General features: G+C 42.7%; 2 protein-coding genes across 3 annotated transcripts; both read right to left on the bottom strand.

Moving 5' to 3' along the window:
• Positions 1-745: 745 nt before the first annotated feature.
• Positions 746-6996, bottom strand: LOC112073322 (cerebellin-1-like). The gene is made up of 4 exons (XM_024140643.2): positions 6863-6996; positions 3009-3213; positions 1312-1431; positions 746-1096 (listed from the first exon to the last, which is right to left on the bottom strand). Exons 2-4 carry the CDS (start codon positions 3114-3116, stop codon positions 899-901), a joined length of 426 nt encoding a protein of 141 aa, XP_023996411.2. The 5' UTR covers positions 3117-3213; positions 6863-6996; the 3' UTR covers positions 746-898.
• Positions 6957-16028, bottom strand: LOC112073321 (zinc finger protein RFP). Of its 2 annotated transcripts, none has more exons than XM_024140640.2 (9): positions 15941-16028; positions 14369-14607; positions 13896-14282; positions 10143-10238; positions 8987-9220; positions 8691-8838; positions 8554-8580; positions 8162-8346; positions 6957-7986 (listed from the first exon to the last, which is right to left on the bottom strand). In XM_024140640.2, the coding sequence occupies exons 2-9, from the start codon at positions 14603-14605 to the stop codon at positions 7519-7521; spliced, it is 1782 nt and encodes a 593-aa protein (XP_023996408.1). In that variant the 5' UTR covers positions 14606-14607; positions 15941-16028; the 3' UTR covers positions 6957-7518. The 2 variants fall into 2 exon arrangements, with proteins under 2 accessions (XP_023996408.1, XP_023996410.1); XM_024140642.2 differs by lacking the exon at positions 15941-16028 and adding an exon at positions 15303-15379.
• Between the last annotated feature and the right edge of the window lie 8705 nt (positions 16029-24733).

The raw sequence follows: 24733 nt of genomic DNA on the forward strand, positions 1-24733 counted from the left end.
ACCAGGGCGAACTGCAGGAGTCCTTACCCAGACTTCTCCACTCGAAGCGTTGAAGGTGTCCTCACTATTTACAGCACTAACCGATGCACAGATTTGGAGAAGGTGGAAGTATCCCTTTCATTACTGATTCAGGGTTAGATTTTATGTAATCTCCCTAACGGTTGAGGTTATCATAGGGAGCATAGAATCATATCATCTGATCCTAGATCTGTGGTAAGGTCAACTTCTATTATACAGTTACAGGGCCACCCTTATGATTACATTTGTGCTCTGGGCCTGCATTCATAAAGTAAATCAGAGTAGGGGGGTGGGGTGGTTCGATGCCAGCTGGCCATCATAGGGCTACCTGTCATCATCATCTGGCTCCAAGTAGCATTCCTCTGCGAAGAGGCCATACCCCAAAACTATACAATAGAATGCCTGATTACATTCCGTCTCTGTTGTTCATTCAGTTAAGCTGTACTCGATTGAACTTTACCTATAAAGATGCCACTGTCTTTTATTAGCTTTAGAACAATTATTATTTATATGTAATTATTATTATTATGTCATTATTAGCATTTCATGCATCAAAGGAAGTTGAATACAATACACAATACATAACTACACAAGCATGACACTGTATGATCTACATATGCTGGAGCAGTGTATAGAAAAAAGTGTAATGCAAATGGTACCATTCAGGATTTTGTAATACAAACTCCTCCTACCTTGTTATACCAACTCCTTCTCAGTCTGTCTTGTCCTCTCTCCCTCTCTCTCTCTCGCTCTCTCATTTACTCTCTATCTATCCATCACTCACTTGCTTACCCATCTCTTATCTCCCCACATTCCTCCCCCTCTTCTCTCCCTCCCCTTCCCCCTCCCTTTAACCCTCCCTCCCTGCCTCCCTCCCTCCTTACAAAGGAAACACCAGAAACCCAGAGAAGGTGGAGTATTTCCACCCCCCCATCAGGTTCCCTCTCTCCAGTTTGAGATAAGCCTTGTCTCCTCTCTCCATGGTGACCAGGCCAGCGTTGGTGGCTGCTTCCCTGGTCACGTCTTGGTCCCCGGCAAAGGCTGAGATGATCGGATGTCCATTTAAAACCAGACTCACCTGAAAGAAAGGGATAGAGGGAGGGGGAGGGGAAAGGGAGGTGGAGGGGTAGAGGGAGAGAGAGCAATATAGAATAGAGAGAGAGATAGAGGGGGCAGGAGACAAGAAACAAGATTAGTCATGGTCTTTCGAATTACCTTACCTTCCTATGCACACCCTGACATTGTTTTGTTTAGGGCATCAACTTTGTATTTGTGTCCTCGTGTTTGTCTCACCTGAATGGTCTGTCGGTTATAGACCTTGACCACATTGAAACAGAAACTATAGACTCCTGTTCTTGGCGCTACGAAGATGCTCCGTGCTGGATCAAAATGGCTGCCCACATTCACAAGGATCTGAGAGAGAGAGAGGGAAAGAGAGAGACGGAGAGGGGTGGGGGGAGAAGAAGTAAAAGAGAGAAAGAGAGAGAGGAGCGGAGGGGGAGGGGAGAAGAAATAAGAGAGAGAAAGAGACAGAGAGAGACGGAGAGGTGGGGGAGAAGAAGTAAAGAGAGAGAGAGAGACGGAGAGAGCGGAGAGGGTGGGGAGAAGAAGTAAAAGACAGAGAGAAGAACAGAGGAGAAGAGGTGGGAGAGAGAGTAAAAGAGAAGAGAGAGACGAGAGGGTGGGGAGAAGAAGTAAAAGAGAGAGAGAGGACGGAGAGAGTGGAGAGGGTGGGGGAGAGAGAACGAGAGAGAGAGAGAGACAAGAGACTGGAGAGGGTGGGGAGAAGAAGTAAAAGAGAAGAAGAGAGAGAGACAGAGAGGGGTGGGGAGAAGAAGTAAAAGAGAGAGAGAGAGACGGAGAGAGACGAGAGGGGTGGGGAGAAGAAGTAAAAGAGAGAGAGAGAGAACGGAGAGAGAACGGAGAGGGGTGGGGGAAGAAGTAAAGACAAGGAGAGAGACAGAGAGATGGAGAGGGGGGGGAGGAGAAGTAAAAGAGAGAGAGAGAGAGACGAGAGGGGTGGGGGAGAAGAAGTAAAAGAGAGAGGAGAGACGGAGAGAGATGGGAGAGGGGTGGGGGAGAAGAAGTAAAGAAGAAGAGAGAGCAGAGAAGATGGAGAGGGTGGGGGAGAAAAAGTAAAGAGAGAGAGAGAGGAGAGACAGAGATGGGGGAGAAGAAGTAAAGAGAGAGAGAGAGACGGAGAAGACGGAGAGGGGTGGGAGAAGAAGTAAAAAGAGAGAGAGAGACAGAGAGATGGAGAGGGGTGGGGAGAAAATAAAAGAGAGAAAGAGACGAGAGAGGAGAGAGAGGGGGAGAAGAAGTAAACGAGAGAAAGAGACGGAGAGGGGGGAAGAGTAAAAGAAGAGAGAGAGACAGAGAGATGGAGAGGGTGGGAGAGAAAGATAAAAGAGAGAGAGAGACGAGAGGGTGGGGGAGAAGAAGTAAAAGAGAGAGAGAGAGATGGAGAGGGGGAAGAGAAGGGATAGTAAAAGAGAGAAAGAGAGACAAGAGAGAACGAAGAGAGGGTGGGGGGAAGAAGAGTAGAGAGAGAGAGACAGAGAGACGGAGAGGGTGGAGGAGGAAGAATAAAAGAGAGAGAAGACAGAGAGAACGGAGAGGGTGGGAGAGAAGAAGTAAAAGAGACAGAAGAGACGGAGAGGGTTGTGGGAGAAGAAGTAAAGAGAGGAGAACAGAGAACGGATCCCTCGGAGTGTGGAGAAGAAGTAAAAGAGAGAGAGAGACAGAGAGACGGAGAGGGGTGGGGGAGAAGAAGTAAGCGAGAGAGAGGCAGAGAGACGGAGAGGGGTGGGGGAGAAGAAGAAAGCGAGAGAGAGGCAGAGAGAGAGACGGAGCGGGTGAATCAGTTGGTGTAGCAGTTTACCTTAAACTCTCATTGATGTACAGATGGTGGGGAAATTCGTCACTCACTTTTGGCTAATATAGGTATTCAGTATCCTGGAGGTTAGTGTTTTATTGTCACACTCACTAACCTGGTCAAAATATATGGTCATAGTACGGTTGCTCATCTCTGAGGGTTCGTGGTTGGTGTTCCTGACAGCGGAGAACGCCACTCGACCAGTCCCCGACCGCACCGACATCCCCAGAGCGTTACCCGACGGTTCCGATGAGGGGGTGGAGTCACAAACCACCAGGCACTTCCCCTCCAACACGATTGGCTCAGTGTCATTCTGAGCCCTGGCCCCCGGGGGACCAAATTGGAGGAACAGAATTAGTCCAAGGAACAAGGTGGGGCTTACGGACATTATGGGGCAGGGCAAAGATGAACAAGGAAGCGGAAGGCATGACATATTGTCTGAAATGGTTGTGAACTCTTTGGTGTTCTGGGGATGTTAGTTCATCTGTTTTGACAATTGAAAATGTCAGTTTCCACACACAATTTCTGTAAAAAAACTATCCTTTGTGAAGATATGACAAATTCCAGTAAACCAATGTCTGTCTTTGCAGTCTTCTTGTCTCAACCACACAGTAATCCGTTAAATCACAGTTTAAATCCTTCCAGAATCTGTGAGAAGGTTGAAACTCAGAGGGTCAATTGATCCAAACCCACTGAATCTAAATAGTGGATGGTAGATGCCCGATGCCTTGGATCCAACCCCTCTTGCAGCCAAGTTTGTCCAGGTCCCCAACCTGTGTCACCAGATTAGTAACACACGTCTGAGTGTTCCAAATGAACAGGTGTGCATCTCTCTCTGTCTCTCTGTCAGTTGGGAGCTGTGAAGTCGGGTGGTCAGGTGGTCCTCCCCAACCTTGACCCTGTAGTAGATAAATATATGCACTTGCTGTGGTCATCTAATACATTATGAACAACAGTATCCTAGATTATACAACAGCTGGGTTTAATCCTGGATGCTGATTGGTTAAACCACATTCCAGCCGGTGTCTATTCCACAAGCTACCACCGGCTAAATCTATGATGTTAAAATGCATATTTGCTCTGTTCCATCTCACTGCACAATCCATCAGCCCAGTCAGACAAGTTATAAACTTGATCTCCACTATGAAAAGCATCTAGACATTATCTCCCATTTCTGTTAGACTAACATTTAGTTTTCAACAGTGCAGATTTGTATAAACCTTGCTTTCTGTTTCTCCGACATATTTAAAATTGTTTCAATATCAAACTTCAATCTCCAGCTGTCCCATAGTAATGAACGTGTCGGGAGTTGGGACGAGACAGACAGGCAGGCAGCTTTTCTCAGCCAGTCGAAGTCATGAATAAGCTGGCATCATTTTTATGGATACAGTGCATTCCAAAAGTATTCAGACCCCTTGACCACATTTTGTTACTTTACAGCCTTATTCTAAAATGGATTTTTTTTTAAATTCTACACACAATACCCAGTAATGGGTATTTAGTTTTTTTGCAAAGAAAAAGAATAAACGGAAATACCACATTTACATAACTATTCAGACTCTTTACTCAGTACTTTGTTTAAGCACCTTTGGCAGCGATTACAGCCTTGAGTCTTCTTGGGTATGACGCTACAAGCTTGGCACATATGTATTTGGGGAGTTTCTTCCATTCTTCTCTGCATATCCTCTCAAACTCTGTCAGGTTGGATGGGGAGCGTCGCTGCACAGCTATTTTCAGGTCTCTCCAGAGATGTTAGATCGGGTTCAAATCCGGGCTCTGGCTGGGCCACTCAAAGACATTCAGAGACTTGTCCCGAAGCCACTCCTGTGTTGTCTTCGCTGTGGATGGTGAATCTTCGCCCCAGTCTGAGGTCCTGAGAACTCTAGAGAAGGTATTCATCAAGGATCTCTCTGTACTTTGCTCCATTCATCTTTCCCTCGATCTTGATTAGTCTCCCAGTTCCTGCGGCTGAAAAACATCCCCAAAGCATGATGCTACCACCACCATGCTTCACCATAGAGATAATATTGGCCAGGTGATGAGATGTGCCTGGTTTCTTCCAGACGTGACGCTTGGCATTCAGGCTAAAGAGTTCAATCTTGGTTTCATCAGACCAGAGAATCTTGTTTCTCATGGTCTAAGCATCCTTTAGCTGCCATTCGGCAAACTTTTACTGAGGAGTGGCTTCTGTCTGGCCACTCTACCATAAAGGCCTGATTGGTGGAGTGCTGCAGAGATGTCTGTCCTTCTGGAAGGATCTCCCATTTCCACAGAGGAACTCTGGAGCTATGTCAGAGTGACAATTGGGTTCTTGGTCACCTCCCTGACCAAGGCCCTTCTCCCCCGATTGCTAAGTTTGGCTGGGTGGCCAGCTCTAGGAAGAGTCTTGGTGGTTCCAATCTTCTTCCATTTAATAATGATGGAGGCAACTGTGTTTTGGGGGACTTTCAATGCTACAGACAGGTCTTTGTACCCAGATCTGTGCCAGAACACAATCCTGTCTCGGGAGCTCTATAGATCAATTCCATCGACCTCATGGCATGGTTTTTGCTCTGACATGCACTGTCAACTGTGGGACCTTATATAGACAGGTGTGTGCCTTTCCAAATCATGTCCAATCAATTGAACTTCCCACAGGTCGACTCCAATCAAGTTTTAGAAACATCTCAAGGATGATCTTTGGAAACAGGATGCACCTGAGCTCAATTTTGAGTCTTATAGCAAAGGGTCTGAATACTTTTGTAAATAAGGTATTTATTTTTTTATTTTATTATACATTTCCAAAAATTACAAAAGAAAACGTTTTTATGGGGTATTGTGTGTAGATTGATGAGGATTTTTTTTTATTGAATCCATTTTAGAATAAGGCTGTAACGTATCAAAATGTGGAAAAAGTGAAGCCGGTGTTTGGAGGATACAGTATCTTGGCACGGTTCGCCGACCCCCGACTTCGTCTCGGGCCTAACAACACCCGTGACAACATATCCTCCAAACACCGGCTTCTCTGGCATTTTCACTTAAATAACCGTTCAGAAAAGAGATTGACAATGAACGGAAGATAGTCTATAGTCTTAGAATCATACTATTCTAAAGTAACCCTGGAAGCAGGCCGAAATGAAATGCATTGATGTAATTTATAGTTTGATGTCAGGGTTAAGCAATGATATTAAAGCAGCTTCTAAGGAGTAGCGTCTACTGTACAGGTTGTATAGATGGAGATAGAAGTGAGGGATGCGGAGGAGAGAAGGAGGAGGTTGAAGAAGAAATGAGTTAATGGATTGGCTTGAAGAGAGAGAGAGGGAGGGAGGGAGGGAGGTGAGGCTATCGAAGCCATCTGGACACAGGAAGAGGGGAGGCATTGAGGAGGAGAGGGAAGAAGAGGAGGAGAGAGGGAGGAGAGGAGGGGGGAGGAGAGGAATGCATCATCACTACTGAGCAACCATCTGTGGGATACACACTCCCGTCACATACACACATGCGCACACACACACACACACACAGTATAGTGCCACACACACTTGAACGCACACACAATTGTGCGTGTATTCAAGCATGTAGGCAATTCCATATATTCATGTACATATGAAATTGCACCAAACTGCATCCAATGGTCTATATTAGTAATGTCCTTGGAACTTAATGGATTGTAAAGATAATATCTGGGTGACTTTATCTGACTCCACCATAGAAGTACATTGTCAAAAAGCATATGTTTAAAATCGTACAAATGTACATTCTTAGAGAAGGCTACTTGCACCTTGGGGGAAAGTCTCTTTATTCACAAAGTGAGATTATTACAGAAAGATGTTCATCAAACAGAGCAGTAAAGTGACAGAAATATGCTATTATGATAATAACAATAATGTCTTCAAAAACATTTCTCCCACATTACCAATTTTGATCAAATTAAGGATAAAACATTGGGAATTAAAACTTTACAACAGTTGAAATCTAAATCTTAAATCTTACCTTTGCAATAATTGTATTTCTACGTTTTCATGTAGCAACGAGGAAGTTACTCCTTTTTCTGTTTCTTTTCTCTCACTTTTCCCTCCCTGTCTCGCATTCTCTCACTCTCACATGCTCTCTACCCCCCACCCTCTTGCGCTCTCACACCTCTCTGTCTCTCTCCCTCCTTTCTTCACTCTCGTTTCCCTCTCTCTAACCCTGCCCTCTTTCTCTCATTCACATCTCTCTCTCCCTCCTTTCTCTTTTTCTAACCCTGCCCCCTTTCTCTCTCTCTCAGGGAACCCCTGTGTTCAAACAGACGTTTTATCATATCACAACCATCATAAATCGTCTGTTTTCTCTCGCCCACAACCGCCTACCTGTTCCACACTCCTCCCTCTTCTCTCTATCCTCTCATATCCTTTCTTTCTTTCTCCTCAAAATGTAGGAAGCTAGTAAGAAAACAATCTCAAGGTGATTTTTAGTTACACCTGTTGCGCATTAAGCTATGAAATATAAGAATCAATTCTAACAAATCTGGATACAAAATCATCATTTAACTTTTATGCTTATGTCATTGCCAAGTTCTGATTGATCTTAGATATGCATTATTGGTTCTGTCCATCAACACAGGTATCTCGGAAGTATCTCTCAAAGTCCCCTGTCAGATAACAGTCTCAGAAGTGTTGCGAAACAGAGCCAACAGATGATTGACGGCTCCTCCCAGCCAACGCCAGGGCTGCGGGCGGGACCTTAGACCTCACAACTTCCTGTATAGGCCCCGCCTCCCCTTCCACAGAACAGATAACCAATGGGGCAGTGTTCTTCCCGTCGTCATGGAGACAGGGGTTAAAATACGGATACAGTGTCTCAGTGAAGCAGCATCCCCTGTAACTATAAATATGAGCCTTCGCCTCCATGTTGTAAAAGGAGACCAATCCCTCCTCGAAATCCACAAACACTCCAACCTTCCGCGGCTTCTTTCTCAGGTGAAGGGGGACAGATGGCCCGGCGCACGCGCTAAGATGGCTGCCTTTCCTCCGGCACACAGCCCAGTAGCCTTGGTCCGGCCTCACTGTGACACTCCCCTTCCTGTTGACAGACTCTTTCGCCACGCCCACATCCCAGTCTGTCTTGTCGCCCACCTGAAGGGCAGGGGTAGACAGACAGCAGTTCAATTTAACATGTTTCCTCTCCCTGCACTGTAATGTTGAGAGGGAGAGTCATGCCTATTCTCATATAATGTTCATAGGATTTTTGGTTGCGCCAAAGCTCACGTTGGTTAGTTTAGATTAGTTTGCTTTTTAAATCATCACCTACCTGGACAACCCAGTAGCGCCTCCCGGTGGCAAAGCCTTGCTGTCCCAGCACACAGACGCAGGAGTCAAACCTCCGAGGGTCAGCAGGAAGGGAGTGGTTCTGCTGGTATCCCAGACTCACCTGCTTCCCATCGGAGGACAGGACGAGCCACGAGGCGGCTGTGACTGGGTCCAGAGTGACGTCCACTGTGGAAGGTCAAAGTTATTGTACGTAAGTTATGTAAGTTATATGTAAGATATGTATGTTTTGAAATATGATTTTTCAATGGTATGTACTTGAGTCATAATCTCATTTACACAATAATGTATCAATTGATTAATTGATTGATTGGTTAATTTATTGACTGATTAAATTATTCATTCATTCATATACACACACAAGCATAGACTCACCTGCATATTGCTGGGTTCTCCTCAGCTCTGGAATAAGAATTAATAAGTGTTAACAATAAAAATGCAATAAAAACCTTGTTGCTCTAGTTACAACATGAGTGAATATAGCATATAAGGACAGCGGTAAAAATACTAACCCGCTTCACATAATATCTTTTCGAAGTCTCTGCAGGTGTCCACAAGCTGAGACATAGCAGCCCTCACAGTGTCCACACATAGATCAGAGTATACACTGATCTCAGACCAGTCCTTGGTGGGTGGAGGAGTGGAGAGAGAGGGAAAACTCTACAAAAGAGTATAACATTCAATTAAAATGAATTAAATTAGATTCAAATGTATTTATCCCCTCGGAGTGGAAATGAAGAAAGGCAGGGTCATTGTACAACATCACATGTTATATCAATGTGTCCGTATTAAGATAAATGACACTGACCTGTAGGAAGTGGAGATGGTCCTCTGTGTGTGAGAGCTGCTCCAGCTCAGTGCTTCTTCTCTGTAGTTCAATGATTTCCCGCTCCAGCTCATTGATGAGCCCTTCAGCACGCCTCTCTGCTGCTTTCTGCTTCTCCTCAATCACCTTCATGAGCTCAGCCTGGCTTCTCTCGATGGAGCACACCAGTTTGCTAAAGACTAGTACACTGCCCTCAATCTCTTTTTCAGCACTTATCTACAAGACCAAACAAAGGAAAGAATAATTGAATATTAAAGGCAATGGTTGTGAATGAATTGTCTTGCGAATGCACTGTATATTCATAAAAAAACTAATATATTGATTAAATAAAACTGCAGAGGACCCAGAGTTGACCCCTGGAGTACCCCACATAGATGAAAACAATAACAGTCAGGATGCTTATCATAAGAACTCACTCTTCTGAAAAAGTGTCCGATCCTTAAGAGGTTTAAAGGTGCTACATGTAGAATGTTTCACCCATGTGGAAGCTAGGTGAATTGCAACAACTATTCAGCTTTCCCCGCAACAAAGTGGAGAGGTTAGTGCTATCCGACATCCCAAGGATTCCAGATAGCATGGACCATGGTGGAGACTACTTTAATTTCAAACAAGCATAAAAACAATATTTTTGGTTATTGAAAATAGATTTCACAGTGATTTAGATAATATAATGATTGCCTACACTATTCAGTCCTTGTGTTCTCACCTAAACTGAAATTGAGTGAAGAGTGCCAAATTCTAGCAACCAGGAAATTAAAGAGTGATTTCTACATTGGCCGCTTGCCCCAGTCTTCCATTGTTCGTTGTACTTGTGGCGGAGATGACTACGCCTTTTAGTGAAGCCGATGTAAGAGAAGGAGGGTGAAGTTTTCCCATCTTGAGAACAGAAACCATTCTGGCTTTTGTTGTCAAATAGAGAGTGTATATATTAGAATTTTGTGTTGGCCCAAAAATATTGTGAAACACTGTCATTCCACTATTACTGCTGTTGTATTATTGACATTTTCTTAAATTACAATGCAAATATTCTACATGTAGCTCCTTTAAAAACCAGTTTGAAATATTACAAATTCAAAGGACCCAGAGTTGAGCCTTGGGGTACCCCACAACAGTCAGGATGCTTATCCTAAGAACTCACTCTGCTGAGCTCCACTGAGTGTTTGATCTCATCCATCTTCCTCAGTCTGTCCTGAACCATCTTCAACAGATCTCCTTCAGTCCTCTTCATCTGAGTCTGTGAAGAAAAAACTTTAGGACTGGTCTGCTAAACTTTGATACAAGATACAATTTGGTAACACTATATTTAAAGCCTGTAGGCATTATGTTTTATTATGAACTAGGTGGTTCAAACCCTGAATGCTGATTGGCTGACCAAGGGTATGACAAAATATTTATTTTTGCTGCTCTAATTACATCGTTAAGCAATTTATAATAGCAATAAGGCACCTCAGGGGGTTGTGGTATATGGCCAATATACCACGGCTAAGGGCTGTATCCAGGCACTCCGAGTTGCGTTGTGCCAAAGAATGGCCTTAGCCGTGGTATTTTGGCCATATACCATACCCCCTCAGGCGTTTTTGATCAAATATAATATGTAAGGCTTATTATACAGTACCAGTCAAAAGGGTTTTTCTTTATTTCTACTATGTTCTACATTGTAGAATAATAGCGAAGACATCAGAACTATGAAATAACACATATGGAACTATGTAGTAACCAAAAAAGTGTTAAACAAATCAAAATCAAATTTATATTTGAGATTCTTCAAAGCCACCCTTTGCCTTGATGACAGCTTTGCACACTCTTGGCATTCTCTCAACCAGCATCATTAGGTAGTCACCTGGAATGCATTTCAATTAACAGGTGTGCCTTATTAAAAGTACATTTGTGGAATTTCTTTCCTTCTTAATGAGTTTGAGCCAATCATTTGTGTCGTGACAAGGTAGGGGTGGTATACAGAAGATAGGCCTATTTGGAAAAAGACCAAGTCTATATTATGGCAATAAAAGCTCAAACAAGCAAAGAGAAACGACAGTCCATCATGACTTTAAGACATAAAGGTCAATTAATCCGGAACATTTCAGGAACTTTGAAAGTTTCTTCAAGTACAGTTGCAAAAACCATCAAGTGCTATGATGAAACTGGCTCTCATGAGGACCACCACAGGAAAGGAAGACCCAGAGTTACCTCTGCCTCAGAGGATAATCAACAAGCTAAGGACCCTGGGACTTAACACCTCCGTCTGCAACTGGATCGTGGACTTCCTGACGGGCCGCCCCCAGGTGGTAAGGGTAGGAAACAACACATCCGCCACACTGATCCTCAACACAGGGGCCCCTCAGGGGTGCGTGCTCAGTCCCCTCTTGTACTTCCTGTTCACTCATGACTGCACGGCTAGGCACGACTCCAACACCATCATTAGGTTTGCAGATGACACAACAATGGTAGGCCTGATCACTGACAACGATGAGACAGCCTATAGGGAGGAGGTCAGAGACCTGGCCGTGTGGTGCCAGGACAACAACCTCTCCCTCAACGTGATCAAGACAAAGGAGATGATTGAGGACTATAGGAAAAGGAGGCCCGAGCACGCCCCCATTCTCATCGACGGGGCTGTAGTGGAGCAGGTTGAGAACTTCAAGTTCCTTGGTGTCCACATCACCAACAAACTAACATGGTCCCAAGACAGTCGTGAAGAGGGCACGACAAAACCTATTCCCCTTCAGGAGACAGAAAAGATTTGGCATGGGTCCTCAGATCCTCAAAAGGTTTTACAGCTGCACCATCGCGAGCATCCTGACAAGTTGCATCACTGTATGGCAACTGCTCAGCCTCCGACCGCAAGGCACTACAGAGGGTAGTGCGCACGGCCCAGTACATCACTGGGGCAAAGATTCCTGCCATCCAGGACCTCTATACCAGGCGGTGTCAGAGGAAGGCCTTGAAAATTGTCAAAGACTCCAGCCACCCTAGTCATAGACTATTCTCTCTGCTACCACACGGCAAGCGGTACCGGAGCACCAAGTCTAGGTCCAAGAGGATTCTAAACAACTTCTAACCCCAAGCCATAAGACTCCTGAACATCTAATCAAATGGCTACCAAAACTATTTGCATTGCCCCCCCCCCAGCCCACTCTTTTAAGCCGCTGCTACTCTGTTATTTTCTATGCATAGTCACTTTAATAACTCTACCTACATGTACATATTACCTCAATCACCTCGACTAACCGGTGCCCCCATACATTTACTCTGTACCGATACACCCTGTATATAGTCTATTGTTATTTTACTGCTGCTCTTTAATTACTTGTTCCTTTTTTCTCTTATTCTTATCCATATTTTTAAAACTGCATTGTTTGTTAGGGGCTTGTAAGTAAGCATTTCACTTGTTGTATCCGGCACATGTGACTAATACAATTTGATTTGATTCGATAAGTTCAGTGGAGTTACCAGCCTCATAAATTGCAGCCTAAACAAATGCTTCACAGAGTTCACACATCTCAGCATCAACTGTTCAGAGGACACTGTGAATTAGGCCTTCATGGTCGAATTGCTGCAAAGTGTTAGATTCTGGGTTAAGCTTGGAACATTGTTATACTCAGAAGTATAGTGTCTAAGGAAGTGAAAGAGACTGGTTTTACATCAGAAGTTAATGGTTATCTGTAGAAACCAGATGGCTTTGGAATGTGTTGGGTGGACGGGAGGAAGTCACAGGATTGCTATAGGGGATACGGGTGGAGATCTTTGGATTAGGCCTCAAGGGGGTTGAGGTCAGGTCAGATTCCCTTAAGGGAGAAACAATGGTTTATTATCCTATCACTTCGTCTTCCTGTCGGACCATAACAGATGCAAGGATTGGAGAGAAGGAGGAGTGTCTAAATTGGAGTATATATACTTGTGGTGGTGGAAACATGTGTTGTCTGAATGCAGCTGTATTGACCCTCTGGGCAGAATAAACTTGGTTAAGCTTTCATAAATGTCCGTTGAGGTTTTACTCTGAGAATTAGAACCTGACAAAAGAAACCACCACTAAAGGACACCAATAGGAAGAAGAGACTTGCTTGGGCCAAGAAACACGAGCAATGGACATTAGACCGGTGGAAATCTGTCCTTTGGTCTGATGAGTCCAAATTTGAGATTTTTTAGTTCCAACCACCATGTGATTGTGAGACGCAGAGTAGGTGAATGGATGATCTCCGCGTGCGTGGTTTCCACCGTGAAGCATGGAGGAGGAGGTGTGATGGAGTGGGGGTGCTTTGCCGGTGACACTGTCAGTGATTTATTTAGAATTCAAGGCACACTTAACCAGTATGGCTACCACAGCATTCTGCAGTGATACACCATCCCATCTGGTTTGCGTTTAGTGGGACTATCATTTGTTTTTCAACAGGACAATGAACCAACACACCGCCAGGCTGTGTAAGGGCTAATTTACCAAGAAGGAAAGGGATGGAGTGCTGCATCAGATGACCTGGCCTCCACAATCAGCTGACCTCAACCCAATTGAGATGGTTTGGGATGAGTTGGACCGCAGAGTGAAGGAAAACCTGCCAACAAGTGCTCAGCATATGTGGGAACTCCTTCAAGACTGTTGGAAAAGCATTCCAGGTGAAGCTGGTTGAGAGAATGCCAAGAGTGTGCAAAGCTGTCATCAAGGTAAAGGGTGGCCACTTTGAAGAATCTCAAATATAAAATAGATTCTGATTTGTTTAACACTTTTTTGGTTACCATGATTCCATATGTGTTATTTCATAGTTTTGATGTCTTTACTATTATTCTACAATGTAGAAAATAGTAAAAATAAAGAAAAACCCTTGAATGAGTAGGTGTGTCCAAACTTATGACGGGTACTTTGTGTTATGCTTCCCTATGTAGGACATGTTCAACTTACTCTCATCTTCTTGCTCTCTCTCTCCATAGGGATAGTGCTGTGGCCCTTGTGGTCAGTCTCATTGCATCTCACACACACCGGTATCTGGTCGATCCTGCAGAACAGCTCCAGGGGCCGCTCGTGCTTCCGGCACAGGCCTCGCGTGGCGAAGGTTGCTGGGTCCGTCAACCTGTGCCTCTGGAGGGCCGGCTCTCTCTGGTGAGGCCCCAGGTGGTTCTCGCAGTACGACCCCTGACACACCAGACAGGACTTAACAGCTCTCTGCTTCGTCCCAGGACAGACATCGCAGGAAACTGCATCGGGCTCAGGACCGAGCCCTGGTGAACACTGTGACGCTAATACTCCTATGTCTTGATAATCGCCTTCCTCTGCCTGCTGGGCTTTGACCTTTATAATATATATCATATAAATAATAATATAAATATAATAATATAATAGTATAATATATACACCTCATATATGCCATACATCACCTTTAGGGACCTCTGGAAGTGCTCAGTGATGTCCTTAAACGCGCGATTGATGCGTAGCTCTGGCCGACGGCGAAAGCTCTCCTTGCAGAGGGGACACTCGAAGCGCTCACGGGTGTCCCAGTAGCCTTTGATGCAGGTCAGGCAGAAGTTGTGACCACACGGGATGGACACGGGGTTGGTGAAGATGTCCAGGCAGATACAGCACTGGAACTGCTCCTCGGACATGAGGGAAGCCATGCCTTCAACAAGACAGAATCGACTGTCTTTAACGGAGCACTTCACCACTTTTCATCATACATATTTTCACTAATGTAGACACCAGAGGAGGCTGGTGAGGGGAGAAGGGCTCATAATAATTAATGGAATGGAGCTAATGGAAGGGTATCAAATACATAGAAACCAGGTGATGTGTTTGAGACCATTACATTGATGCCTTTGCAGCCATTACTATGAGCCTATCCTCCCCATTTAAAGTGCCACCACTGGTAGACACTGGTATGGTGCTGGAGAATCAATGTTTAAAAGTAGTGCAGTGTCCCTTTAAGTACAGGAATCCTAAAGGCTTGGAATTTAATTTTGTGTGTTTGATTATCCCAAGGACGGAGAGAAAGAAGTCAAGGGAGAGTAGTGTGAAACAAAGCAGATGCTTTTCTACAAAGGGAAACCATGCCTTTGGAGGAAGTTACAGGAATCAGGAACCAAGTAAACAAAAATGTCTCTGTTACATCACCTTTTATGTATCTTTTTGCATATGTACAATTATGTTAAATGAACCTGGACCTGTACCAGTTTCTTTATTAGCATAACACGTGTTCTTCTGGGACTACTAAACAACAACCAAATGAACCTGACAGGAACATTTACTGAAAAGCTGCAGCTGACATTTGTGTCATCATAGTCTCATGTTGCCTCCAAAATCACGTCGTTGTCACACCTGTTTAGGGAAGCCTGGTTCTCCACAAGGTTAGTGTCAAACCATAAACTGGTTTGGTAGCACATGAACTCTAACCTTAGAAAAACAAAACAAACCAGTTGCTCATTGTCACATGACAGGAATGTACTTGTCCCTAGTTTTCTCCTACAGTGACTCAACAGTGTTTGGATCACGCCCTGTGAAATTGCTCAACAGTTCTTCTATTCTTGTTCTTCAATTTTTTTTTTATAATTTTTTTTTACATGTTACCAACAATGAAATGCTGCTGAGCAGGTGCAGGAATGACAGTGCAGGAAATACAAACAGTCTAATGTATGAGTTATGTATAATTTCAGCGAGTGTAGCATGCTTCATAACAAGTTAATCTCTTTCAAGAATGCGTATATACATATTTCTATACCACATCTGTTTTAGAGGACTGGATTGCACAAAGAATATATGATTTATTGTATCATGTTCAAGGAGGTGATATAGTTGTGCATTGAGTAAAATTGCTTAAAAGTTATCAGCTTCAAGCTTCAAGACTTGGTAAAATGTAGGCTACATAATTAAAGTTATTTACATAATGGTCATTATCCTATAATATATGGAATAATAATATTCTATATTATGCAATAGTCTTCATTGATGTGACTCACCTGTGAGTAATCAGAACCAGGTAAGCAGAAAAAAAGTGTTTAGTCCGGTCCTATTCAACACAGGTGTGTTCAGTGTGTTGACATACAGGTGAGCTCTTCCTGTTATAGGTGGAGACATGGTGATATTCAACCACACCTATCCAATCAGAGAATAGACGGTCACCTTAACCCCACCCACATCTGCACATTTTTTAACTGTGTTTTGTATGTTTCCTGCATATGTACGAATATGTTCAAATAAACCTAAACCTGCTCTGGTAGGAGCTGTCCTTAATGTATTATTTTGCTATAAAAGCAAAAAAAAAAACCAATCACAATTGAAATAGTCCTCTTTTATTAGAATTAAAAACTATGACCTTCTAAACCCCACCCACCTTTGTCCTCACTGTTCTGGGTGAGAGTTAAAGTTTATGTATGTGTTGATATAGAAACAAAAACAGTCACACGTGAAGCAGTCATCCTTTATTAGAATTTGCTTCTAATTTACAACGATCAACACCAAGTCCAGCAATTTTTTTAATTTGTAATTTGCATTTTCTTAATGAATGTAATTACATGATTATAATTATTTAAAAACCAAGAGGGACAAAATGGAAATAGAATTGAAACTATTTGGACCACAATGAAAATAACAATAATACATTTTTGTAACTTTTTTGTGTTATCCTCAATGATTTTAAACGCATTGTGTCCACATGTGTGGTTGTATTGTGTTGTTAAATTGACAAATAAATCTTAGCAAATCAATCATTTAACTTAACACACATTAACACACTAAAATGACACAGTTCACACAATATGTCAGATTATATCTAAAGTTAGTATAAAAAAAGCCAAAAGTTTATGAGTAACATACAGTGCATTTGGACATACATACGTATTCAGAACCTTTACTCAGTACTTTGTTGAAGCACCTTTGGCAGCGATTACAGCCTTGAGTCTTCTTGGGTGTGACGCTACAAGCTTGGCACACCTGCTTTTGGGGAGTTTCTCCCATTCTTCTTTGCAGATCCTCTCAAGCTCTGTCAGGTTCTTTGGGGAGTGTCGCTGCACAGTTATTTTAGGTCTCTCCAGAGATGCTAGATCGGGTTCAAGTCTGGACTCTGGCTGGGACACTCAAGGACATTCAGAGACTTGTCCTGAAGCCACTGCTGCGTTGTCTTGGCTGTGTGCTTAGGGTCGTTGTCCTGTTTGAAGGTGAATCTTCGCCCTCAGTCTGAGTTCCTGAGCACTCTGGAGCAGGCTTTCATCAAGGAACTATCTGTACTTTGCTCCATTAATCTTTCCCTCGATCCTGACTAGTCTCCCTGTACCTGCCGCTGAACAACATCCCCACAGCATGACGCTGGCACCACCATGCTTCACCGTAGTAATGGTGCAAGGTTTGCCCAAGACATGATGCTTGGCATTTAGGCCAAAGAGTTCAATCTTGCTTATATCAGACCAGGGAATCTTGTTTCCCATGTTCAGAGTCCTTTAGGTACATTTGGCAAACTCAAAATGGGATGTAATGTGCCTTTTACTGAGGAGTGGTTTCCATCTGCCCACTGTACCATAAAGGCCTGATTGGTGGAGTGCTGCAGAAATGGTTGTCCTTCTAGAAGGTGCTCCCATCTCCACAGTGGAACTCTGGAGCTATGTCAGAGTGACCATTGGGTTCTTGGTCACCTCCCTGACCAAGGCCCTTCTCCACCAATTGCTCAGTTTGGCCGGGCGGCCAGCTCTAGGAAGAGTCTTGGTGGTTCCAAACTTCTTCCATTTAAGAATGAAGGAGGCCACTGTGTTTTTGGGGACCTTCAATGCTGCAGATATTTTTTGGTACCCTTCCCCAGATCTGTTTCTTGACACAATCCTGTCTCGGAGTTCAACGGACAATTCCTTCGACCTCATGGCTTTGTTTTTGCTCTGACATGCACTTATATAAACAGGTGTATGCCTTTCCAAATCATGTCCAATGAATTGAATTTACCAGAGGTGGACTCCAATCACGTTGTAGAAACATCTCAAGGATGATCAATGGAAACAGGAAGCACCTCAGCTCAATTTCGAGTCTTATAGCAAAGGGTCTGAATACTTTTGTAAATAAGGTATTTCTGTTTTTTTTTTAAATATAAATTAGCAAACAATTCTAAAAACCTGTTTTTGCTTATTGTCATTATGGGGTGTTTATTGTGTGTAAATCGATGAGGATTTTTCCCCAATCCATTTTAGATTAAGGCTGTAATGTAACAAAATGTGGAAAAAGTAAAGGGGGCTGAATACATTCCGAATGCACTGTATGTGATCAGCCATCATTTTACAGTTGTAACGGTTTTCTTCCAGGGGTGAAGGAGAGGACCAAAGTGCAGCGCGGTTAGTGTTCAACATGTTTAATGTTTAATGTTTAATGTTTAATGTTTAAACACTACAAACAACAAACAAAACAACAAACCGTGAAAACCGATACAGACCTATCTGGTGCAGAACACAAACACAGAGACAGGTAACAACCACCCACAACGAACACAGTGAAACAACCTACCTAAATATGACTCTTAATTAGAGGAACGCAAAACACCTGCCTCTAATTAAGAGCCATACCAGGCAACCCTAAACCAACATAGAAACACACAACATAGAATGCCCACCCAAAACTCACGCCCTGACCATCACACACATACAAAACAACAGAAAACAGGTCAGGAACGTGACAACAGTGTTAGAGCTGTCTTTTCTCCACCTTCTTTCCTATCCACCTGTTCATTCTTAATGAGTACAAGGGCGTATAATATATCATGCATGAAATGTAATACATAATACATAATGTTCACAACATTTTTCTTTTTTTAAATCATTGAATTCATTTTAATTTATTTAATTAACTTTGCAAGTCAGTAAAGAACAAATTCTTATTTACAATGATGTCCTACCCTGGCCAAACCCTCCCCTAACCTGGAGAGAAAGGGAGAGAAATATGCATGCCCAGTCATTGTACATTCTTAATGCAGTCGCAAAAAGAAAACAATATTGAAAGCTGTTTTGATGGCCACTGTTAAAAAGAGGAGGATCACAGAGCTTTCTAGTGTCATTAAGCTACACTTTGATAGGTTATGATTATTTGAAGGATTAGCGTTACATAGTCAAAAAGTAAATTTGTAATATTTTTCTTATTTTCTAAGATATCAATGCCAAACTTAACATGGTTCATCATGGTAATGTCTTTGATGACGAAGGTCAAGTCATGTGTCCTCCGAAACATGACCTGCCTGGCCGCCTACTTCTTAACACACTGCTCGCTTAGTCTGGATGTCAGCCAAACGAATGTGTCGGAGGAAACACCATTAGACTGAAGATGGGTGTCAGCTTGCAGGTGCCCGGCCCTGTCACAAGGAATAGCTAGAGCATGATGAGCCAAGGAAAGCTCCACCGGCCAAAACCTCCCCTACCCTGGACAGAGCTGGGACAATTTTGCACCCCTGTCCGATAGGGCTCCCGGTCAGTGCGTTTGACCTCTACCCAGGACCAATGTTCCTTCAAACAAATTCAGGCACTGAGCAAATTTCAGGTCTGCTGAGCGCATACTTCAATGTTGTGAAAATTCTGTGCAACTTCCAGCGCGCGTTTACTGTGAACACTGAGGCTTTAAGTTACAGTTTTAACTTTGGTCAAGTAGGCTACTGTGGCGAATTGATCATAATATAGGCCTACCAGATTGGCCTACTATAAAAAACAATGGAGAAAATGCATCCAATAACATTTTAACATGAAAATAGCTGTTCTATCATTCAGCCTACAGTAGCAGCCAATGTGTGGTGTTCAATGTAGACCTACATTCCATGAGACTTTTCAAAAAAACATGCAGGGCTTGAAATTAACCTGTTTATCCACTTGTCCTTCAGACAAGGAGGTGACTGAAAATGTTGTTGTGTTGTTTGATGCAAGAAACCACTTTACAAAATAAAATGCATCATTATTCCCATACCATTATTACAGAGAATCAGATAAGTTATGCTACCCTCTGCCTATTGGCTACTTAGGTTATTCATGCCTGTCTCAAAATACAAAACTGCCACTTTAAGACAAAAAAAAAACCTCTTTATCTAGCTTGCTTTTCAAAGTTGTCTAGAAATGTACACGTTTTGTGCTCTTGTAGAAAGCAGTCACTAATCTATTGCTGACTACAAATGATCTATAATTGTGCTAATAACTCACTAACTAGCAAAGGATATGAACAAAATGTGCACACGTGGCTACATGCAGCTCTTGCTTTGATCTGGTTGAATCTGTGTTTGAAATGCACTGCTAGACCTGAGGGACCTTACAGATATACAGTACGTGTACTTACAGTATGTGTGGGATACAGAGATGAGGTAGTCATTCAAAAATCATTAGAATTATTGATATTATACTATTATCGAGTCCATACAATTTATTATATGACTTGTTAAACACATTTTTACTCCTGAAATTATTTAGGCTCGCAATAACAAATGGTTGAATACTTAAAAATAAATAATAATTTGAAAAAAATGGCAAAAACATTATTCCACTTTGACATTATGGGGTAGTATGTGTAGGTCAGTGACCAAATAATCTAAATGTAACCCATGTTAAATGCAGTCTGTAACACAACAAAATTTGGAAAAAGGTAATGGGGTGTGAATACTTTCTGAAGGCACTGTACATATTGAATGTTGGTGTTATTTGGCCTTATGGTTCATCAGAAGAAGCTTTTCAAAGGTTTCCCAAAATGCTCGTATAGAAATGTAATTTTAAATCACAAAATCAATACGTGCGCGACACATGTTTAATTGAATACTGACAGAGCCTTTGCTAATGATATTACAGTGTAATTCAGATTGCCCCTTTAAATGGTCATTCCTATGTCACTACCATGTTGTTACTGCAATTAATACTAAGTAGTTACATAGGTGTAAGGGTTCGTTTATTATTATAGACTATTATTATATATATATTATTATTTTTTCTTTTAACAATACAAAACATCCACATACAACAGCATACAAATTCTCGTAAACATCCATAACATCACACCTGCCCAGACCCACCTGCTCACACCTCCATCTCCGGCGCCCGCATCACTCTCCGCCACATGGCCTCAAACTGCACCATTTTGTCGCCCACACATCTATCAGCATTTAGATAATAAATCATTTTACCTTTCTATTGGGTTAACGATGGAGGATTTGTTGATTTCCAGTTTTAAGTTTTTCAAGATGATTGACGAGAAAAGTATCATCCAACCCATCGGGTATCCCATTGCACCCTCATATGTCATGTCTTGAAATATGCAGACAGATGGATTAAAAGTCCATGGACATTGTTGTTTTAGATTCTCATTCGCATCTGTGATAGAATGTTACTTCAGGTTTGCAAACTAGTGAACGTCAAGCAGTCATGCTGGGGTTCAAGCTATTGCCGCACAGCGCCACCATTAGGTAAAATTGGACACATCCTTCCTAGGATTAACTACTTCTGCACTCCTGACCACACTTGCCAAATATCAGAACTCAAAACATGTAGATAGGTAATTCGGTGCCAAACGAGTAGCATTTTAAGTGTTTTTAACAAAATGTAAAATGCATCACGGCGGACATTATGGTTCTTTGAGGCAAATTTGTTTATTGTGAGGAGCGGGACCTATACACCAAATTTCAGGACTCTAGGGGGGCGTGACCTTTCAAAGTTTGAATCTTCAATCGCATTTTGTAGTACCACCATGTCGCTAATTGGCATGGTATTGCATGAGAGCGTGTGGACTATGGGCCTTTTCTATCACGCCAAGTTGCACCCTCCTAGGTATTACCATCTCACAGGAATTTGCATGATAATTATCCTTGACAGAAGAACCGATAAAAAAATAATCAACACCAACAAATTCAAAAGGGTTTCACCTAGTTTCATCATCAGCAGCAGCATCATAATAATCCTAATAATAATAATAATAATACGTAAAGCAACAATATTCATATGCAAACAGTTGTATGTCTGCATACTGAAGTTACTCAGAAGATATTTACCTATTAAGTAGCAGAGAGATTGACTCCACTGCATGGTTAGCACGGAGGCTTCATTCAACCACCTGTATCCTGTCTCCGGCACCGATTTGAGTTCACTTCAAGCACTGAGTAAGACTCATAACAATTAATAAGACTGGCGTAAAATTTTGGTTCAAGTCATTCACTACAAATAGAGTTAAAATCTATTATGAATCTATTAAAACATTAGAAATATTTTCATTGGTCTACATTTACACATAGAAATCAGTAAAGACAACAACATTAAAGTTCAAGGAAAACAAAATTAAATTAAAATTCAAAGATATGAAACTGTTGATTTGGTCTGGTCTGTGGACTGATGTCTCCCGCTTGGTGTGTGTGTCTGGTGTTGTCTCGGTCAAGGCTTGCCTCTCCTCTATGCAGAGGTCCTTTAGAGGACTGAGATGCAAAGTCACCCTCCAAACGACGTGTTACAGTATCTTTCCACTTCCACAGGTGAAACAAAATGGCCACCGCTGCCGTGACTCCAAGTCATCCATCAGAGATTCCTAATGACCAGTCATTTCCCTAGCCGCGCTCACCATGCTAATAGGCTTGCTTACCATGGTAATAGGCACTACCCGTATTAGCCTATCAAATACCAGTGGCCAGTGATGAACACGGCAACCAAGGTGAGCTGGGTCACCTGTGTTCGCCAGAAGACTGTGTTAGCCCTCTAAGCTAAAGCCTATAGTTTCGGCATTAGGCTGCCAACATGGGGTGTGGATTGAAAAAACACTGTGCTCCAGGGTGAAGTTTCCCCTAGGTACAGATCTAGTATCAGTGTCCCCTCCCGCAATCCTAACCTTAACCATTAGTGGGGGAAATGCTAAACTGACCAAGGATCAAAGTCTATGTGCAACTTCATCCTATACTTTCCACTGTCCCTCCCTGAGACTGAGGACGGGCCGATGAGAGATCAAAGTGAATCAGGCCCAAACTATGAAATCATCACAGAAAGAACCAGGGCCATTATGCACCAGAGGGCTGAAAATAAAGGAGAATGAAAGAGAGACTGAAGAAGAAGAGGAGAAAAGGAGAAGGGGGCGATTAAGGAAGTGGAGGAAAGATTCTGACCCCTGGAGTCACTGCATTATACATTCCCTAATACACAGCTTCAGTCATTCTAAATGGGACGCCAGTCTTTGTATTTATATTGGAACCAATTGTCTGGCTGGTCTGAGCTCCCATTGGTCACTCAGAGCTGGAGTGGGAGGAACTAAACTGATGCAGGCAGCTCAGGTGCTGGCATCAAGTCATGACACAGTCACACGGATTCCACATTACCTCATAGTCACACCCATTGCCTAGTTAGTGAACACACCTAGAACTGGATGCATCTTTTGATTTCTGATGTGTAAGGGCCTAGGGCTTTGTGCTTGTGTTCCTGTAATGAACTTCAGTTAGTCAGTGTTATTATACTCTGCCCTCCCTGCTTGGCTGTGTGTGTGTTGTGTGTGTGTGTGTGTGTGTGTGTGTGTGTGTGTGTGTGTGTGTGTGTGTGTGTGCGTGTGTGTGTGCGTCTGTGTGTGTGTGTGTGTGTGTGTGTGTGTGTGTGTGTGTGTGCGTGTGCGTGTGCGTGTGCGTGTGCGTGTGCATGTGTGTGTGTGTGTGTGTGTTCGTGTTCATCTTTAATATGGTAATGCTAATGACACATTCCTCTTGTCAGGTCCGTTTGGGTGTGTCATCATGGCCAGGAAACATTGCCCCTTGGACTGTATGGGCACGCCCCTGAAAAAAAACATTCAGGCAGGAAAGGGTAATACAAAAAAAATAACCATGACTTGTTTTGTGGTGAATGCTGTCACTGAGTCAGGTTTTAGACAGACAGACAGACAGATATGCAGCACTGAGGCACATGAGACGGAGTGGTTGACTGACTTGCGAATAACTGCAATGATACCGTGAACATGGAAACGCACTGACTCAAATTGACAGATACTATTATGTTGACAGCTACAGTGCAAGGCACAGTATGATTGAATCGGAGGGACAGTAGTTATATGCTTGAACTGTCATGTTGTGTGGATGAAGACGTGACACTGTCTCTCTTTTTTATTTCAATGGTGGCACAAGTTAAATAGTTTTTAGGATATTATAATCCGTAAATTGCAAAGCAATGCTAGGGGTGTTGTGGTGTGGTAACTGAGAAATAATCTCCACGTTTTTGTTCTAGTAGTGCTACACGGGTGTGTCTTTTTACCTCTGAAAACACGGGTGTATTCAAGGTGTTAACTGTAAGAATGAAGCTTGACTCATTTGTCGGTGTAACTGTATTTGGAGAACAATCAGATAAAGATAATTAACAATTATTATCTGGATTATTAAATGATAAAGAACACTTTTTTGTATTGTTATCATAGCCCAATTGTTCTCATATTACACTTCTTGTCTTGCTAATATGTCATTTGCGTCCACTCAAAACTGACTTCTCTCAGTGATCATTATGGATTGTTTAATTTCAAAATATGGCTGCATCCCAAATAGCACCCTATTCCCTATATAGTGCACTACTTTTTTCCAGGGCCCTTAGGGTTATTGTCAAAAGTAGTGCACTATATTGGAAATAGTGTGCAATTTATAACAGTGTGCAATTTGGGACTCACGTTATGGGTTCCTTTTTTCTCCCCAGAGATGGCTTCCCCTACCAGTCTGTCATTAGAGAAGAAGTTCCAGAGATGGCTTCCCCTACCAGTCTGTTATCAGAGAAGAAGTTCCAGAGATGGCTTCCCCTACCAGTCTGTTATCAGAGAAG

This window comes from Salvelinus sp. IW2-2015, unplaced genomic scaffold (genome assembly GCF_002910315.2).
Source record: "Salvelinus sp. IW2-2015 unplaced genomic scaffold, ASM291031v2 Un_scaffold2227, whole genome shotgun sequence".
Taxonomy (NCBI): domain Eukaryota; kingdom Metazoa; phylum Chordata; class Actinopteri; order Salmoniformes; family Salmonidae; genus Salvelinus; species Salvelinus sp. IW2-2015.

Excerpts from the sequence above, each read along its gene's own strand:
- LOC112073322 (XM_024140643.2), bottom strand. The coding sequence starts at position 3,116 with ATGTCGGTGCGGTCGGGGACTGGTCGAGTGGCGTTCTCCGCTGTCAGG. Across the intron at positions 1,432-3,008 it reads TGACCATATATTTTGACCAG|ATCCTTGTGAATGTGGGCAG; the intron begins GTTAGTGAGTGT and ends TCTCTCTCTCAG. Across the intron at positions 1,097-1,311 it reads ATAACCGACAGACCATTCAG|GTGAGTCTGGTTTTAAATGG; the intron begins GTGAGACAAACA and ends CCTTTCTTTCAG.
- LOC112073321 (XM_024140640.2), bottom strand. The coding sequence starts at position 14,605 with ATGGCTTCCCTCATGTCCGAGGAGCAGTTCCAGTGCTGTATCTGCCTG. Across the intron at positions 9,221-10,142 it reads ACTCAGTGGAGCTCAGCAGA|ATAAGTGCTGAAAAAGAGAT; the intron begins GTGAGTTCTTAG and ends TTGGTCTTGTAG. Across the intron at positions 7,987-8,161 it reads GGCGCTACTGGGTTGTCCAG|GTGGGCGACAAGACAGACTG; the intron begins GTAGGTGATGAT and ends CCTGCCCTTCAG.